The sequence below is a fragment of the Sus scrofa genome, chromosome 15 (genome assembly GCF_000003025.6).
Source record: "Sus scrofa isolate TJ Tabasco breed Duroc chromosome 15, Sscrofa11.1, whole genome shotgun sequence".
Lineage (NCBI taxonomy): Eukaryota > Metazoa > Chordata > Mammalia > Artiodactyla > Suidae > Sus > Sus scrofa.
This window is the reverse complement of record NC_010457.5, coordinates 3,683,438-3,703,978: the sequence shown is the minus strand read 5'-3', so window position 1 is coordinate 3,703,978 and position 20,541 is coordinate 3,683,438. Positions and strand designations below refer to the sequence as shown.

The 20,541-nt window shown below is 36.1% G+C and overlaps 1 protein-coding gene across 20 annotated transcripts in view; it reads left to right on the top strand.

Moving 5' to 3' along the window:
- Positions 1 to 20,541, top strand: part of MBD5 (methyl-CpG binding domain protein 5) — a 446,601-nt gene that overhangs the window by 392,481 nt on the left and 33,579 nt on the right. For 17 of the 20 annotated variants that reach the window (XR_002339404.1, XR_002339406.1, XR_002339405.1 and 14 more), the window contains 3 exons: positions 3,358 to 4,383; positions 5,962 to 6,170; positions 9,978 to 11,186. Coding sequence is in view for 17 of the 20 variants with exons in the window: in XM_021076106.1 (XP_020931765.1) it covers positions 3,358 to 4,383; positions 5,962 to 6,170; positions 9,978 to 11,186 (2,444 nt within the window). In the remaining 3 variants the exon portion in view is untranslated. The remainder of the gene's footprint in view (positions 1 to 3,357; positions 4,384 to 5,961; positions 6,171 to 9,977; positions 11,187 to 20,541) is intronic. The other 3 variants (XM_021076114.1, XM_021076113.1, XM_021076115.1) reach the window with 2 other exon arrangements.

Here is a 20,541-nt window from a genome sequence, read left to right as displayed (position 1 = left end):
GACAGAGAGATCTGTATGTTTATCAAACATTGCCTAAACTCAGAGTTCCTGAAAGAAAGGGCAGGGTGCTATGTTCTTGTTGTTGTTTGTTTGTTTTGTATCACCATTTTTACCCTTTTTGGGGGCAGAGTGCACTTGATTGTTGAATTGACATGTTGAAAATTAGAGAAAATAAAAAATAGGCCTTGATCCACATATTACCCTTAAGAAGCTTGTAGTATTCACCACCTTCTTTTTTGTAATGCAAAAGTATACCCAGAGCAACTATATTTTCTTTATTGTCCTTCCTCACAAATATTTGGATGGAGAACTTTTAGAATAATGTCCCCAAATGGCTACTTTCATGATTCCCAAATACGGATGTTTTGCTCTTAGAAAATAAAGATAAAAGAATAATAACTTCTAAGGAAATCCTTCATCTACAAAGCCAGGTCATATACACATTAGAGTATTTTGAAAATGTACTCTGATTGTAATTAGAAGAATGGTGATCTGTATATTTAAACATGTCATTATTATTTAACAGATGGGGGAGGAAAAGCTGTAGATAGTGACTACTAGTAAATAAGAGTTTTTATGAGCTTGTTTAAAAACATGGTTTCCAAATGCAAATAAAGCACAATATCTATTTATGGAAATAGCAATATTTAAGAAGCAATGAAGTGTTTAAGGTGTTGATTGTTTTATTACAAATCTGAATTAATACTTAGAGAATTACATACATACCATATGCCTACTTCAGTATTTTATCTCCTCCTTTAAATAAAACACTGAGAGCTTAAAAAAAAAAAAAAAAAAAAAAAAAAAAAGCAGGCCACAACACCACAACTAGGAAAAATTACAGAGTCATGCTATAGAGATGTATGTGTTGGATATGCTGAATTATACTTATTACTGCTACCACATCATCGCTACTACATCATCATAACTACAACTACTAAGGTCCATAAATAATGATAACTCCTTTTATCATTATGTGTACACTTTTAACACATTGCAAGCTTTTCGCTTACCTATTTTGATGCTCACAACAATCATACCTGTGAGTTTCCTTAAGAAAATTCAAAGGTAGAGAATACTAAATATCCTGTATGTGATCATATGTCTTCTGCATATGAGCCAATATATAGCTTGCATAGTCTCTGAAATTTCTGCAAAAAATAGAATTGCCTCAATAAAAAGCTTTATAAACCTCTTTGTCTAATAAAATAAAATTAAAAAAAAAAGAAAATTCAAAGGTAGGAAAGTTATCACATGCTAGAAGACATCCATCCCTGTCTTATATATAATGATGAAAAAATCAAAATATAAATGCCAAACTTTATCAGAAATTCAATAAGTGTGTTCAATCCATATACTACACGGTTAAAAATATGAAGTCTATGTCAAAAAATTCTTGTGTTATTCTGTTAGGAGAGAACAAGGCTATATAATTATATTTGTACTGCTGTGACCACAATGGAAATATTTCTGTGTATTTGGACGAGTCCTCAATGGTAACATGGCCAAATATAAAATTTGTTATAATGGCATAGCATAGCAGGAAAGTGTTTGAATTATTTTATTTTTTTATTTTATTTTATTTATTTTATTTTTTTGTTGTTTTCTAGGGCCGCACCTGCGACATATGGAGGTTCCCAGGCTAGGAATCTAATCAGAGCTGTAGCCGCTGGCCTATGCCACAGCCACAGTAATGCAGGATCTGAGCCGCATCTGCGACCTACACCACAGCTCACGGCAACTCCGGATCCTTAACCCACTGAGCGAGGCCAGGGATCAAACCCGCAATCGCATGGTTCCTAGTCAGATTCGTTAACTGCTGAGCCATGACGGGAACTCTGAATTTTCAATAATACTGGTATTGTTCGTTATATACATGTTTAATATTTTAATAAATGTATGTGCTTACAATAATAAATATTTGCCAAATGCATGTATTACATAAAACAATGCATTTATTCAGGGTAAGTCTTTAAAAAAAAAAAAAGATTGTAGATTCCTTTTCAATAGAATGTGATTCTCACCCTCCCCACCCCACCCCTTATGCATCTGGATCACCGTGGGTGATTTCAAAGAATACTACTGCCCAGGCTGTACCCCAGGAGATGAGTTCTCAGCTGGTCTTGGATAGGGCCTAAACATTGGCTGGTTTGTTTAAGTTCTCAAGGTAATCATTTTGTACAGCTTGGATTGAGAACAACTAAAACAATTATAATAAACAACTGAAATTTTATTATTAAATTCCCTGAATTTAGCATGCATAAGATTTTCAAGATTAAGAATGCTATTTTGGTGAAAACTGGTCTGACTTAAGGAATCATGAGTATAAAGTATGTTATTAAAATAACAAATATTTTAAAATAATGATAAAATACAGCATTGAGAAAAATGAGCATTGCCTACATTATTTATAGAAAAGCAAATTGAATGTATATTGATCACCTTCTCTGGAGAACAGTCCGACAAGGTGTATCTAGAGTTTTAAAAATAGTAAAACTTTTGTCCCTGGAATTTCACTTGTAAGAATTTATCCTTAGAAAAAAATTGAGCGTATTAGCAAAGATGAGTAAATGATAAGGTTTATCATAGTGTTGCTTGCAAGAAAAAGATTCGAAGCAATCAAAATATCCACAGCTATGGAGTGATTAAATTATGGTATATCCATACATGATAATAGTAAAATGGATCTATAGTTAACATGCATTAACATGAAAGGTTATTTACAATATATTGGTAAATGAAACATGTTACAAAACAGTATGATTCATTTTTGTTAAAAATATATGTAGCATGTGTGGAAATAGATATATAGATATGTCTGCATGTTTATATACACACAGGTGGGAAAAGCCTAGAAAACTGTACTCTAAAATATTAATAGTTATCTACTATTAATTGATAATAGTTTTGCCTTCTCATACATATACTACTTGGTTTTTTTCCCACCAAAATCAAGTCCTAGTAAATATAAATAAAGACCAAGAACTTTGTGAAAAATGTAAAAATATATGACGAAAAATGAAGGCTTGTTACTTCAATCTACCCAATTGAATAAACTACCACAAATTCCCCCATTTTCACCTCGTCTAGCTATGAAAAACAAGATATTTGATAGAAATAACTATTTCTTTATATGCTAAACTTCTTCAATATATTTATGTTCAGAGTAGATTAGGAAGTATGAAGTTCAGCTTAAATTTTATTAACATGTTAAATCATCTCTAGTTGCAGTTAATCTGGTTAGAATCTACAAAGATGACATGTAACATTAATTGAAATGCATTTCAATGTTTTTCATGGAGTGGTCTTCGTTAACATCCATAATTAACAAGTGGGTTTTTTTCCCCTTTATTTTAGGCTGTTCAGGACCATCATCCTCCATAGCCATAGCTGGCACCAACCACCCCGCCATCACAAAGACAACATCTGTTCTTCAAGATGGCGTCATAGTCACCACCGCAGCCGGAAACCCACTGCAGAGTCAGCTGCCAATTGGGAGTGATTTTCCATTTGTTGGCCAGGAGCACGCACTTCATTTTCCATCCAACAGCACTTCAAACAACCATCTTCCACACCCCTTGAACCCCAGCCTCCTCAGTTCTCTACCTATCTCTTTGCCAGTGAATCAACAGCATCTCCTAAACCAGAATCTATTAAATATCCTCCAGCCTTCAGCAGGAGAAGGCAAGTCTGAGATCAACCTCCACCCTTTAGGTTTTCTCAACCCGAATGTAAACGCTGCTTTAGCTTTTCTCTCCAGTGACATGGATGGGCAGGTCTTGCAGCCTGTTCACTTTCAACTCTTAGCAGCCCTGCTTCAGAACCAAGCCCACGCAGCTGCCATGCTTCCCTTGCCATCTTTCAATCTGACCATCTCAGATCTTTTGCAACAGCAAAACACCCCTTTACCCTCATTAACACAGATGACAGCCCCACCAGACCATTTGCCAAGCAATCAGTCAGAGAACAGCCAAGCTGAGACCCTTTTAACCAGCCCCCTGGGGAACCCTTTACCAAGCTTTGCAGGCAGTGACACTACTTTTAACCCCCTGTTACTCCCAGCTGTCACTGGGGCCTCAGGATTAATGACCTTGAATCCCCAGCTGTTGGGAGGTGTCCTGAACTCGGCATCGGCCAACACCGCTAATCATCCAGAGGTTTCCATAGCAACTTCTTCCCAGGCAACCACTACCACAACCACTACATCATCAGCAGTGGCAGCACTGACTGTCTCAACACTTGGTGGGACAGCAGTGGTGTCAATGGCAGAAACATTGCTGAATGTATCTAATAATGCTGGGAATACATCTGGTCCAGCTAAACTCAACAGTAACTCTGTGGTGCCACAGCTACTTAACCCTCTACTGGGGACAGGTCTGCTTGGTAAGTTAAATTTTTTCACAAATTTTTACAAAAGAAACGTTTTTCTAATTCTATTTTCTCCTTTTAAAAAAAAACCTCCATTTTGTCACACTATTTTTAAAAATGTTTTTGTTATGTCACAGCTTGCTTAAGGAACTAAATATAATAACACCCACACACAATCATAGTTTTACAAACATGAAAATGACTTTTTCCTTTTCCCCTATTCTAGCAATACTAAATATCATTTTAATCTGCCTCCTCCTATCTTCTAATTCTGATGCCACCTAAATCTAACCTACCCATCACCCTCTTAAGCCAAGTAGTGTCTTAAACTTTTCAAATAATAAAGCACAGGTACACTTTAAAATAACATTTATTTGAATTTTAGTTGGTGTGGCATCACAGGGTTAGTATGAGCAGCTGCACTGTGGATGAAAACAGTTTGAGGAAGTATTTTTCCAGGTGATCCTAAATAAAACTAAGTGCTTATCCAGCAAGATAAGCAACAAGGCATAGAGACACTCAAAGTTAAAGTTTGCCCAAGTTCAAGGAAACAGACAGCCCCAGTAACTACTGCTAGTTTTTCTCAAACAGTATTATTCTTTAGAACTTTGTGGCTTAAAAACAAAATCCTCTATGCAGATTATTTTATCTTCAAAAATTTAGAAAATAATGTCAAGTATTTTCAACTGCTTGATGCAGGTAACTCTAATATAAAGTAAAGAGGTGGTATCCGTGAAGTCTGGAAACATATGCAAGTATACATGATATTGTCAAGGGCATATTTAGTACGTAAAAATACTATGTTTCCAGATTTCATGGACGCCTTAATAATATAGTTTAATTAGTTCTTTGTGGCAATCAAATCAATGTAGTTAAGTAATCTAAAAAGCATTACAGATTTACATATTTCAAGTTATAGGACAATTTCTTTGACATTATTCCTCAAAATAATTTCAGTGTAATTTCAAAACAAATTAATTTTTAATTTCAAATATAAATTTTGTGGTAAACTAATTTATCTGATTATGTAATATTTATTTTGAGTGATTATGACAATGAATTATTTTGTATTATAGCTTTCTTTACAACTTTAGATAACCAACCTATTACTTAAAAAACAAAATACTTATTTCTAGACCAAATCTCATTTTATTTGGAGGTAATTATTGATGATTATGGTTTAAATTTTGTAAGCAAGCCCAGATCAGACCCACTTACTTTAATCATCTTGTCAAATACTTACGATGGCTAAGGTATTTAGGACTAATTTCAACCTTTAATTGTAGGTGCTCTGACAAAAATAGTTTCAAGGAATTCTGTAACATTGAAGATCAATATATAAGTATCGGATAACAGACCAAAGACTAACTAGTTTCTCTGTGATACAAAATCAAAGCACTAATTATGAAAGATAAAATTAAATAATAAAATCACTCCTTCCTTACTACTTAGTAAGATTTTGAGGAGAAAAAGAAAAAAGAATTACCATGTAAATCTAGTTTTTGGTTTTTGTTTCAGGAATCCTCAACAAAGGTAGGCATAGGACCTCCAAAGATTCACAATGACTTATGTTTTATGTTTTTCAAACTATAGGTGACATGTCCTCAATAAACAATACTTTGAATAACCATCAACTGACTCATCTACAGTCGCTGTTAAACAACAATCAGATGTTTCCTCCAAATCAGCAGCAGCAGCAACTTCTTCAGGGGTACCAGAATCTTCAGGCATTTCAAGGACAGTCCACAATTCCTTGCCCAGCTAACAATAACCCCATGGCTTGTCTGTTTCAGAACTTTCAGGTACTCTGCCTCCCTGGGTTCCTTTAGTAGAAAACAGCATTTACTACTTGTTTTACTTAACTTGGGGGGAGAGACAAAAGAAGGCGCTTATGTACCTGTTCACTTCTACTTACTATTATTTCTCAATAATCAATTATTGTTAAACTTCCCAGTTTTGGGTGTGAGATTATTTTATTTTCTCTGAAGCATGGTTCTTTTGGATCTGTTAGTAAAAACTGGTCATGTTACCCTCTTAAACCCTTTCATGGTTTCCCATTGCTCCCATGATTAAAATCACATCCTAGCTCTTCCCTGGTGGCCTAGTGGTTAAGAATCAGGCATTGTAACTGCTGTGGTGCAGGGCTGGGAACTTCCACATGCTGCAGGCATGTTCAAAAAAAAAATCACATCCTAAACATGTTTACCCTGCCTCACTCTCCAGCCCTAGCTCTCACCACCCTCTCCCTGGCCTCAGCCGCATGGTCTTCTTTTAGTTCTACAAACTGAATAAATTCCTACTAGATTAAAGAGCTGGATGAAAATAGTAACATTAAATAAATACATGAAGAATATATAGATTTTAAAAATAATCTTGGGGTAGAGAATAGAGAAGGCTGTTTCAGCAAGACACAAAACCAACAAGTCAAAAAGAAAAAGGTAATAGAGTTGAATACATAAAACTTTAAAATCTGTATGATCGGGAGTTCCTGTTGTGGCTCGGTGGGTTAAGAACCCCACCAGTATCCATGAGGATGCAGGTTCAATCCCTAACCTCACTCAGGCATTGCCGCAACCTGTGGCATAGGTCACAGATGTAGCTCAGATCTGGCATGGCTGTGGCTGAGCCTGGCAGGTGCAGCTCTGATTCGACCTCTAGCCTGAGAACTTCCATATGTCATGGGTGCGGCCATTTAAAGAAAAAACAAACAAACAAAAAACAGATGATCAAAGGTATTCTAAACAAAATTGAAAGCAGGAGGCAACCTGGCAGAAAATACTTGTGTAATAATAGCAAATAATTGCCAATCATGATATTTTTAAAAGCCCCTACAAATAAGGAAGAAAAAAGATAACTGATTGGAAAAATGAGCAGTAAAATGAATAGATAATTCAGAAAAAATAAATAAAAATTTTTAATAAACATGAAAAGAATAATTCAAATTATATAAATTACAACACTACTATGTCCATCAGATTGATATCTCTTGCTGACAGCGGTACGGGGAAATTGATTATTTCAGATATACTGTTTGATTGTATGCTGACTCAGTTCTTCTGGAGGATAATCTGATATTTATCAGTATACATTTTATATATATACATATATATATATATCTCCTTTGACCCAGAAGTTCAACTTTTATGTATCTATTTTAGAGAAATATTCAAATGTGAACAAAAGGGCACAATCTAGAATGTTCATTACAACCTGATTTGTGGTCAAAATTAGAAACCACTTAAGCAACCATGAGTAGGGAAATAGTTAAATATGTTATGCTAGATCCATTTTTCTAGTAGTTTAAAAGATTAGGTAGATTTATATAATCTGATGTGGGAAGATCCACAAGATTACAAAACTTTAATGCTCTAGCATTGTAGAACAATACTAATATACAATACCATTTATGTGAAAGAAAGAAAGAGGGCAGGGAGAAAGGAAGGAATGAAAGAAAGAAGGGAAACTAGAGCTATACCTTAATATATTAAAAAATAAATCTGCAAGGATACACACCAGCATTGATTACTTCTGAGAAAGAAATAGGATCCGAGTGAGATGCAAAAGTATATGTAGGTCCGGGTGAAGAAATGATGAAGAAAACTTTTCCTTTTTTTGACAATGAGAAAATATTCATGTACGTCTTATATAATAAAATAATTTAGGAGGGAAGAAGTGCTCAACATGTCATTGAGTAAACAAGTAGGGAAAGTCTGAAGGGAATCCACTAGATTTAGCAGTTAGAACATCCTCAGTGACTTAGAAGAATGCAGTTTTGGAGGAGTGGTGAGAGCATGAACCAGATTGCAATGGATGGAAGGATGAAAAAAGGATTTAAAGACTGTAGATTACTCCTTTAAAACTTAACTATGAAGAATGCAAGAGAAACTGGGTGGCACCACAGAGGCAGTTATATACCGATTGCAAACTTTTAAAATGTGGAGCCACACACATAGCTGAATGCTAAAGAAAGAGACAAAAAGAGAGAGAGAGAAAGTGGAAGAGAAGGGATAAGAGATAAGGCAAGATCCCTGAGACGGGGCTTGGGATTCAGAGCATAGACAGAGGACTTAACTCTCAGAGAGCAGAAGGGGCTCCTCTTATACTGGGAAGCAGACAGGCCGGATGGTGACATATATGTTGCAGAGAAGCATGTGCTGCCAGAAGGCAGAGAGTAGCAGAGTATAAGAATTAGGAGAATTCTTAATCTGTGAACTCCATTTTCTCTGTGAAGTAAGGTCAATTACTAAGAATAGTGTAGGAGATGGTATAGCAGCTGTCTTGAGGAAGTGGATAAAGGTTTGAATAGTTGTGAAGAGGGGTGACACCTAACCAGAGGATCACAGGATTGATGGGAATATAAGCCCCCAGCTGCGGATAGTCAGCATCCTCACTGTAGATATAGGTAGGTAAAGCAGGCAGTTAAATTGATCCAAGACGGGGATTTTATATGGTAGAAGAGAGTAATTATGTGCTGATGGGTCCCAGGTTTTGGTTTAGTAGAAAAGGATGTGAAGACAGGAAGGGAGTGATCACTGGGGCTGGGCGTTTGAGGGGATCCAAAGTATCAAGGGTCTAGAGCAGCAGTTAGCTGGGGTTGGTGAAATTAGAATAACTTTTTATTGTGACTTTTAAAAATTACCCTCGTCATTGTTGTCCTGAGCATTGACATTCTTCCCTGATAGGTTATTCCCTCCACCTCTATCCAATAAAGAATCACTTCTCTAGGGAGTTCCCGTCATGGCCCAGTGGAAACGAACCCAGCTAGTATCCATGAGGATGCTGGTTCAATCCCTGGCCCCATTCAGTGGGTTAAGGATCTGGCATTGCCGTGAGCTGTGATGTTGGTTGCAGACACAGCTCGGATCTGGCTTTGCTGTTGCTGTGGTGTAGGCCAGCAGCTGCAGCTCCAATTCGACCCCTAGCCTGGGAACTTCCATTTGTTGCACCTGTGGCCCTTAAAAAAGAATCACTTCTCTACAGAGCCACTATCATTGTTGACACCATGTCTCTCAGCCAGTGGCCTGGTAAGGTTGAAAAGTAGGTGTTACTACCCATCTAAAAACTTCAAAAATTTAGTGTCATATCAGAAATATTTTGTTGTTAAAAAAGGAGTCTATGTTTGTTTTTGGTTTTTTTTTTACCTTATACTGTATTTCACTTGGTTCAGTAGAAATACCAGTGAGTTAGAAATCATTGAAAAACTCTGCTTTCCTTTTTATTTTGAGCAGTGCTGGTGACAGACTTGTTTCTCTCTTTGAATTCCAAGTTGCAAAACTTGCAATAACACTAAAAACATGGAGTCATCACCTGGAAACATTTTATGTCCAACCCCCTCAACTTTAATTTCTCTAGAGAATGTTGCATAACGATGATTTCTTAAAAAATCTGTTACATGATTTCAGTCAAAGAAGTAGTACTCAAATATAATCAAGATAAAAGCCTTTCTATACAGATGACTTTTAATTTCATCTTTGAGTCTTGTCCTTTCTTTGTATTTCCTTCCTTACTATATCTGTTCATCTTCTGGTAAATCTTAAAATTATGATCTTTCTCTTTAAGGACTTATTTTTTTTCCCTCTCTCTCACTGCTTCCTGTCTATTTCTTTAAGGTGAGAATGCAGGAAGATGCAGCTCTCCTAAACAAAAGAATAAGCACTCAGCCGGGGCTCACAGCACTTCCCGAAAATCCAAACACTACACTTCCACCTTTCCAAGATACATCTTGTGAGTTGCAATCTCGGATTGACCCATCTCTCAGTCAGCAGGTGAAGGATGGTCTTGTTGTGGGTGGCCAAGGTGATGCTTCTGTAGATGCTATTTACAAAGCCGTTGTTGATGCAGCCAGCAAAGGAATGCAGGTTGTCATCACCACTGCAGTCAACAGTACAACTCAGATCAGCCCCATTCCAGCTCTGAGTGCCATGAGTGCCTTCACTGCTTCAATTGGTGACCCCTTAAGTCTCCCCAGTGCTGTCAGTGCGGTCATTCATGGACGAAACATGAGCAGTGTTGATCATGATGGGAGGCTGAGGAATGCAAGAGGGGCTCGGCTGCCCAGCAATCTGGACCATGGGAAAAACTCAAATGAAGGAGATGGGTTTGAATATTTCAAGTCAGCAAGTTGCCACACATCTAAAAAACAATGGGATGGGGAGCAAAGCCCTGGAGGGGAACGAAACAGGTGGAAGTGTGAGGAATTTTTAGATCATCCAGGCCATATCCACAATAGTCCTTGTCACGAAAGGCCCAACAATGTCTCTACACTGCCATTTCTGCCTGGGGAACAGCACCCAATACTGTTACCACCAAGAAACTGTCAAGGGGATAAAATTCTGGAGGAAAATTTCAGGTATAATAACTACAAAAGAACTATGATGAGTTTTAAGGAGAGACTAGAGAACACTGTGGAAAGATGTGCACACATTAATGGGAACAGACCTCGACAGAGTCGGGGCTTTGGAGAGCTGCTGAGCACCACAAAGCAAGACCTGGTCCTAGAGGAACAATCTCCGAGCTCCTCAAATAGCTTGGAAAGTTCTCTGGTCAAAGACTACATCCATTACAATGGAGACTTTAATGCCAAAAGCATTAATGGGTGTGTACCTAGCCCTTCAGATGCTAAAAGCATCAGTAGTGAAGATGACCTAAGGAATCCAGACTCCCCCTCTTCAAATGAGTTGATACATTATAGGCCAAGGACGTTCAACGTTGGCGACTTGGTCTGGGGCCAAATCAAAGGACTGACTTCCTGGCCTGGAAAATTAGTAAGAGAAGACGACGTTCACAGTTCTTGTCAACAAAGCCCCGAGGAAGGGAAGGTATACCAATCTTTATCCATTGTCAAATACTAACCTTTATTCAGATATCAATGATTATTTTTTGTTATCATCACTTTGGATTCTTCATGACTCATTGAGGTCTCACAAACTTCTGGAGCATAAAATGAAGAGGGGATGGTTGTAGTCACCAAAATGTCATATCGTCACGGGGTGAGTTGTGAAGCATTCATAGATCCCACTAGGGCTCAGGGTGGCTCTAACCCAGGAACCAGATTTCCAGAATTGTGTTAACTTTGCCTTCCTTCCTTGCATGTACCCAATTCTTCATTCATACATAGAGAATGAAGGCAAGTGGCAATGACTGGGGAAAAAAATCTGGTGGTTATTGGAATCCAGCTGTGTGGCAGAGGTAGGGGTCCTCCCAGGCGACAGGAAGTGCCAGGGGACTGCATCTCTTCTGTATGCTGACATGTGACACCTAGAGCTGGGCAGAGGGTAAAACTGGGGTGGAGTTGCAGCCATTTCTGGAAGTAGCAAGTAACATCTGAGTTCAGAATGGTGTCTCCTTTCAGGAAAAGTTCTGGGTCTTTGTAACATATGGAAATGTTTAACCCCATAGTCTGGTTCTACTTAACACAATCTGATCACGTAAATTAAATGAAAACTTCTCCATGAAACTACCATACAATTTTGAAGAAATTAGTAGGAGTCTTCTAGACTTTTTTTCCCCTCATAATTGGCAGAATTGACTCACTAGGCAAGAAATAAGCAGAATGTTTAAAGCAGATAGAACAATTTTTTATCTGACCAGGAAGAGACAATAATGCATATTCCCCACATATGATGAAGAAACCTGTAATTTTTCATCTCCTTTTATATATTATTCTATTATAGGCATATATTATTCTCTTATAAGAGTATATTGTATGACGGTCTTTCAGCTCTGCTCAAATATCCACTGGCACTGAGGTTTAATGGCAAAGGAAACCAAAAGCATTTTTGCCAGCACAATAAAAGGATTGTCTTTCTCCAAATGACCGGGAGGTCCTTAAATCCATTGCTTATAATGCCTAATATATACTTGTCAGGATACACTCTGTGCATAATGTTTTTATATTTGATAAGAAAATGAATTCCATACTCCTATTCACAAAACATTTTATTCTCTAATCTCTCTGAGACCAGACAGACATTCTTTAGGTTGATAAACCTAAATATTTTTGACAGTTTATTCAAAAAATAATTAGAAACAGCAAAATTGGGCTTTTATGATATAAATGGAACTGGTACAAATACAAGATGTAGACATTGAGCTGTTTTATAATCTCTGTGCCAATGAAACCATGCCTTTTTATGTGCCATTTTACCAAAAAAAAAAGCTTAACTAATGAAAAGATTATGGCCTCCCTTTCCTAAAAACTTTCTTCCTGTCCTGAATGCCTTGTCTATATATATATATTTTCATGTCCTCAGAAGCATAAAGGCATGTGCTTTTAACACATTTTACATTAAACAGTGGGTCTAATCTTCTGTTTCTTCTATGTTAGCAAACTCCTGAGATTGAGTTCCTCACTGACGTTTAGGGAGATACACTTTTTAAAAAATCATTATCTGAGAGTACAAGAAACATTTGTTTTGCTTTATTTAAGTAAGCAACTGGGGAGTTCCCTGGTAGCTCAGCAGGTTAAGGATCTGGTGCTGTCACTACTATGGCTCTGGTTATTGCTGTGGTGTGGGTTTGATCCCTGGCCACAAATTCCCACATGCCATGGGCACAGCTAAAAATAAATAAATAGATAAACAACTGTTTTTCAGTCACTATAAAATAATAATGTGTTTCAAAAATCCAGATTCTTCATTTTATACAATAGGTAGATTCCTAATAAGGAGCATAAAATTGTTTCTGTAAATTCAAATAGCCCCCCTTCCATTGGCTGACATTGTAATTTTGTTTTCCCAAAACTTTATAGCAAAATATATCAAGATATACTAAAAATATTTTTAGTAAATCAGAAAAATAACTGAAAGCACACATTTAGAGGTTAAAACCTGAAAATATACAATAAAATATTAATAACACATAAAATATTTATCTATTATTAAAAAGCAAGGTATAACAGCCTTAAAAGCTCTAGAGTACTTAACATGTTTTAAAATCTCTGGTCTTCTCAGAACCCACCTCACTTTTACATGTAAGAAAAACAAAGTACTACTTCACAACCCTTTTTTTTCCTCCTATAGTTCACAAAGCAAAGGAAGGGCTTCCTTGTACCTTACTTAATGATGTCCAGCTAGTCAAACACTCTTTTCAGTTTTTAACACTAGAAAAGGTAAAGTTTAGGAGTTCCCATCATGGCTCAGTGGAAATGAATCTGACTAGCATCCATGAGGACACAGATTTGATCCCTGGCCTTGCTCAGTGGGTTAAGGATCCAGCGTTGCCGTGAGCTGTGGCATAGGTCGCAGACACGGCTCGGATATGGTGTTGCTGTGATTACGGTGTAGACCAGTGGCTACAACTCAGATTCATCCCCCTAGCTTGGAGACCTCCATATGCCACAGGTGCAGCCCTAAAAAGACCAAAAAAAAAAAAGAAAGAAAAAAAAAAGGTAAAATTTAAAATACAAGTCTCTTTGACTTCAAGCCAGATGTCTTGGTGATCCTGATCTAGAAAAGATTAAACTGTGGTTAATATCTGTGACAAAGCATGATCTATTTGAAAAGATTTCCTATAAAACATGGTTTACGTTAAAACTGATCTGAAATTGTGAACCAGTTATGATGTAAATTTTACTTACATAGAACCCCTTAGTCCTCACAATGTTGGATAAATAAAGTCTTGTGCATTTATAACCAGACTACTGCTTTTAAAAAGGTAAGCAGTGCACTCAGTTTCCTTCAATACACTGTGGAAATGCCTGCATTTGGATAAAGTCAAGAGAGAAAGACAGAGACTGACTCCATGAACAATTTACTGAGTAAAATCTTATTAATTCTATCTTGCTAATGTGGAATGTGGGACCATTTCCCCTAGTATTTATCTTTGTAGTATCTCTGAAGAAAGGGTTTGCTAGACAATTTTCTTACATGTGATCATTTGAAACTTTGTTAGCCTCTCAGTTTTTCATACAAGTAGTTCTATGTCCACCTAAGTAAATTAATCCAAGATCCTGTCAGATCCCACCAGCTAAAATCCATGTTAACTCAAGTTTTAGAATAGGTTTATCATCTTATCTCCCCCAACCCCCGCATCTCACAAACCTATAATTTATTTTCTGTTGCAATCTTTGTTTTCAGCAAGTCACCTCAAATTCTCTTTGGAAGCGGGCAAAGTAGAAAAAATAATAAATAATTAACAGGATTGCAGGTTACTAATTCAGAACAAGCCAGGCACCTTCCCTTGTTCTCAGGTCGCATGTGTGGTCTCTGGACTGAGAGGTCAGGGCTGTGATGGGAGCACTGGCATCTGCCTCAGGCTGAGATTTCCATGTTGTCCATAACCTGATACTTTAGCCAACTGTTTGTCATGATAATAAATGACTCAGTCAGCTTATGATTTTAGAAAGACATTTTTAATCTTTGCTGGGGTATTAAATGCAGTGGAATTACTAATAATACGTTAGAAATGTCCTGCAGTTTCTGAGATTACTTTCTAGGAGGTATGCTTTCTGAACATCAAGTAATGTCTGAACACAGTCTACAGGGAACTAGAGAGGAAGCAGGGTGTGGCAAAAAGATGCCTGGGCTTTGGGCGATCTGGTGTGAGCTTAAACACAACTCTGCCAGTTTACCTAAATGGTCTTGGGTAGGTATAGTAATTTCCAGAGCAGAAATCCCCTCCCTCCTCAAGTGGGAACATTAGTTCCTACTGAAAATGATGTTTAAGAATTAAGTGCAGTACCATAAAGAGATGGTACACAGAAGATGATCAGTAAAAATTTGCCTCCTCCTTTCTGTTCCCTATGTTAAATCTTATTAATTTGGATTCCACCATTATGGAATTGCGGTAATCTGACCTTCGTTATTGTATGCCTATGCATTATCCATAAAAAAGGATTAATTAACCAGGTTGGAGGTGGAAGTATAATAATATATTTAATGAATGAAATAGATTATAACTATTTTTTATGAACCTCAGGACATTGCATACAAATTGGCGTATCTGATTACAAACTAATAGTAGCTGTTCGAGCAGGTGTTCTACTTGGAAGTATTTTAAAGCACTCAGTTTGTTGAATGAACTTGATAGTCCCCCCCCCCATGTTTCTAAAAGCTATGAACTCAGACTTTCTTCCTCTATCTTCCTATCCCCCAAAACACTCAACAGTATTAAATAGTAAAGATTTTTAAGTCTGTGAAAAGTTGGGCTGAATCACCCCTACGTAATACTGCCGCAATACTGAAGCTGTGTGACAGCACTGAAGGATGTTATATGCCTTGTATAATACCACTGAGGAAGCAGTGTCTCTTTACTAATCCATTTTTTTTCCTTTGACTATGAGTTTGTAATGAAGTACATTCCAGAAGACATTTATACTTTTCTAAAGAAATGATGCGGGTTTCTCTCTGAACCATGAACCCTTTATAGTTTCTGTTTTAGTGGCCAAGAATAAGACCTCAGTGCTGAATCATGGCTGGAAAAATGTACTGTCAGATCTTAGCACATTATTAAGGAATCCTTGGAAAGGAAAATGGCTACCCCTGGCATTACACCGACCTGTACATTATAATGTACAAACATTTTAAGCCTGTGCAACTGTGTGGGGAAGTGATTATCTTTATGTGTTTACTTCAATAATTATTTTAAAAGAGGAAAAATGCTCTTTTTTTCTAAAATATATTTTGTAATTATCATTTGCCATCTTTGATCTTACATTAACTAGCCTAAATGGGTTGACTCTCAAGTAATAACCGAAAAATAAAATTCTTATATTTTTCTGAGTAGATCATTTTTGCTCTTTTTAACACTGTCCCATTGGTCTTCATATTTCCTTGTTCTTACATCCAATGTGTGTTCTGACTAGAGCCAAATTTAGGAAAGAATTTATTTCTCAGTTGACACCAAATGTTTCTTTCAATGAAATGTTTGTTGTCATTGGGCAGACAGAGACAGCTTCTGATTACCCAGAAAAGTTTTACATTTTGTTTCAGCATCACCTGATTGAATGAAGATGTTTTTTAAAAGGAATGGCTAGGGTGATCCTTCTCTAAACTCACACTCTGAATTTTTTCCACACGGATATATATGGCAGGTAGAGATAAAGACAGCTCTCTGAATGGTTGTTCAAAACAGAGAGAATTCATCATTATTAAAACTCATGCCAAATTTATTTTGGGACAATCACTTTCTGTATGTCAGTTCAGTATCACATGCACTCATGTTTTGACAAGTATGGAGCAAAACCAGAGACAGCTTACAGTTGTATTCTGGGAATGTGTAACTTGAGAAATGGAGCATGGGAATTAAATTTGGGGGGTGGGCCCTCCTGTGATATTTAAACATTTTACTTTGAAGGACATTCTTTCTGGGCTTAACTATCAGCATTGGCTACTTGTATCCTTCGGTACATGATTCTCTACTGAAAGTGTTTATGTATTCCCTTTGCCTTATATATTTTCTTAACCTCTGCTAGAAACAAATTATTTTCTCTATACCCAATCAAATATACATAATATTTGGGCTTCATTTTGGCTGGTGGGATGGCAGGAGCAATCTGCAGCAACAGAGTCTTTGTGAAAAAAGGAGAAAAAATAGTTTTAAAAAAGTAACAAGCAAGATAAACAAGCAAAAAGAGGCAATGCCTAATCAAAATGTGATGGTAAAAATAAAAAACTAGGTAATACCCAAAATATAAATATTAGGGAAAAGACTGAGTACAAAGCTGAGGTAAACTTTAGTAAACTGTGAAATTCTGTGAACTTTTTTTTCCTGAGGAAGATTAAAGAGGAAAAGGAGGCCTGTCTCCAGTCACAGATAACTGAGACCAGGCACGGAGTTCTCGAGCTTGTCAATATTTGGCATATGGTTAGTAGCAAATGGAATCTCAGGCAAATACATGCTTCTGTTACATGATCTTTTAAACAATGTATCTTTAGAAATATGAATTTATTCAAAACATTTAATTCTACTTATGTCTGGTGGATCTATACGAAATTTATTGTCACATTCAGAATAGATTTACTCTAGTTCTGTAGAATAGTTCTCTATAGCTCTCTAGTACTTAAAATTGCTGCTATCTGAAGAGGAAAGGAAGCCAAAAAAATAAATAAATAAAAAGTCTCAGAAGGTGCCACTGACCAAAATTGTAATAATGTGGATTTGCTTAGTCCTTTTGCAAAATTTGTGATTCGTTTTATGGATTTTTCCTTAAGTACTATTGTTGTAATATTATTGGAAAATTCGATTCATCCTTTTTGTCACAGGTGAGTCAAACATTTTACTCCAAATTATTTATCATTAATTCCCATACTTGCAAAAATATTGAAATATTGCACTTAAGTTAGCAGGATTTTCAGCTTGAAGATTTAAAATAGCTATTTAATCAAATGGTTGATAATAACAAACCTAATAAATGCCTCATGTTTGCTATTGCTTCAGAAATGTATTTCCCAGACTTTAGCTCAAGTTACATGTTACATTAATATTACTTAGTTAAAATTTCTCTTTAAATTTACTTACTCATTTACCATTCATCAAATATTTTTGACACGTATTATGTCCTAAGCACTATTCAAGCCACTTTAAAAATAACTTCTAGGAGTTCTCTTGTGGCTCAGCAGGTTAGGGATCTGGCTGTTGTCACTGCAGTGGCTTGGATCACTGCTGTGGCATCGGTTTGTTCCCTTGCCCAGGAACTTTCATAAGCCATAGATGTGACCCAAAACAAAACAAAACAAAAAACTTTCAGTCTTACTCTAAGATGTATGTGAAATCACAGGCATAATGTTTTTATACTTTTCTAATATAAATTTGTCACTGCATAGCTATTAAAATGTTTGTAAAGGTCTGTCCATGTTCCACCTAGAACAATTTCACATGTCACTGGTGGCACTTAGGGAAAAACTGCTTTGGTGTTTATAAAGCATCTTCATATTTATAATCTTTTTAGGTCCTCTCGGTGGCCCATAAAGATATGCGCAGTTATTTCCATTTGGAGCTCAGGAAGTGGCATTCCTAAGGACACAAATCACAGGCAGTTAAACCAGACCCCAACCCTGGTGTCTTAACTCTAAGCTTAGTATTCTTTCCATGATGCCATTCCCCCAACCACAGGAGCTGATGACACTGTAAAAATGAGATGTGGAAGTAAAGAATGAAAAGGGGTGATTGCAATCAGCTGTTTTATCTCTGTTATGAAATCTGTGATGTGGCTGTGCTCTATCCTTTGACCTTGGTGTGACATTTTGCCTCAGCATGGAATACCAGTAATCACAAGAGATTTAATCCTGTTATCAAGGATTAAAGCCTGCAGGGAATTTTGACATCATCTCTAGTTAACTGGCTCTATTCAGGTGGATCTAGGATCTTTGATCCAGGTTCTCCTAACATACACTATACCTCACTTTCAGAGACTCACTTTGGCTTTCCGAAATGTTTGTGTCTCCTTTTGTCATAGACTTACTTCTGAGATACACTACATGTTACTGTGCTGACCCCAAATTAAATTAAATTACCAAATGTTGAATATGTGCCTTGTGGAAAAAATAAGCAACCAGAGATTCAGACTTGTTCAGAAAACTCTTATTAAACTTCTACCAGATAATGATATTTTGCTTTATGGGTATGTTTCTGACCCTACTGAACAGGTTTGACTATTTATGACAAAGAATTATTATATCTTAAGAATCTGAATGAATGAAAGGAAGGATTTAGAAGTAAAAAAAATTCAACACGTATATAATTATACATGAGGTAATATGTGAATTATAAGTAGTATAAATTCTGGGTATCTTTTTCTAATTCTTGAATGGCATATGTGCAGAGTTAAGCCATGGGAGCCATTACTATTAACGTCATCATTGTTAGAATGAGAATAATGTTGACAGATTAGAAGTGATGATACAATATAAAGTCCTCCCCCAATTTCTCACCAAGATAGGAATCAAATCACTTATGGAACTTCTGATGGCTTGTGGATGTACAGGAATATAAGATTATTAAAATAGTGTCCTAAATTACTTACTCCTTCAGTGTAAGTTTTATTTTAAAATGTGTTTATGTGTTTAACCTCTTTAATGTTATATATTTGATTCCCAGAACTTAATTCATTAACAAGGTGTCTAATTTGTGAGGGAGTATTCATTAAATCATTAACTGTGATTTCTATTTGACTAGAAATTGAATTTATTTTGTTGTTCCCTGATACCTTTTGGGAGAAGGTATCTTTAATGACTTTCTTGAATATTGTATAAGTGCACGAATATTTCCCCAGAGGAAACACACACTCTTCATGTATTACATATCACAATACAGAAGAGTACTAAAATTTTGGAACCAAATAAAGTAAACATTTACCTCTGGATATGTATGGTCTTGTCAGAAGTACAGAGTGATGTGTATCTTATTAATATTTAGTTTCAGAAAACACCATCATTGCTTTCCCTTTCAAGGTCATTGAATTATAAATAATATAGTTTACTATGAGAGTACCTTAGAACCTTAGAGGCATATTTAAATGAAGAAATCATGGCAGAGAATTAGTTCAGAAAAATATGAGAAAATTATCCAACCATAAAAAATGCTTGAAGATAAATTTGAGCAAGTATCTATGCTTCTATAAAAATATAATTGGATTTACAATAACTTGACCAAATTTTTTGAGTATGTAAACATACACATACATACATATATATACACACACGCATATATGTGTGTATATATACCTATGTATATTATGTATATTTCAACATATATTGGAGTTGGTATGGTGTAGAGAGTTGCTTTAGAGTCAGACCTGAGTTTCAGTGTTGGCAATGTTACTTAAACTCCCTTAGTCCCATCTGTGAAATAATGAAACAATGCTAGTTTGCATAATTACCACATTCAATAATAAAACAGTGCCTTCTACATAATAAATGCACAAATGTTTTTACTGCCTCTTTATTCCTTACCTAATTAAAAATAAAAATAGATAATTTTTTTAAAATAGTTTTACCTAACTTAGTTTTTTAAATTTAAGACCATTAGGATAGGCTTTCATTGTGGTGTGTTGCTTTGTTTCACCCTGAATCTGCTTCCTATTGTATAAATACATCAGTCTCTTCTGAGATCTCTCACTACACCAATTTGTGTCTACTAGAAGTTTATATTACAGGAGAACTTCCTCCTTGCTGCCAAGAAAGTAATTTAAATACAATTGGAATTAGCTATGAATAACATACATGTAATATGTGA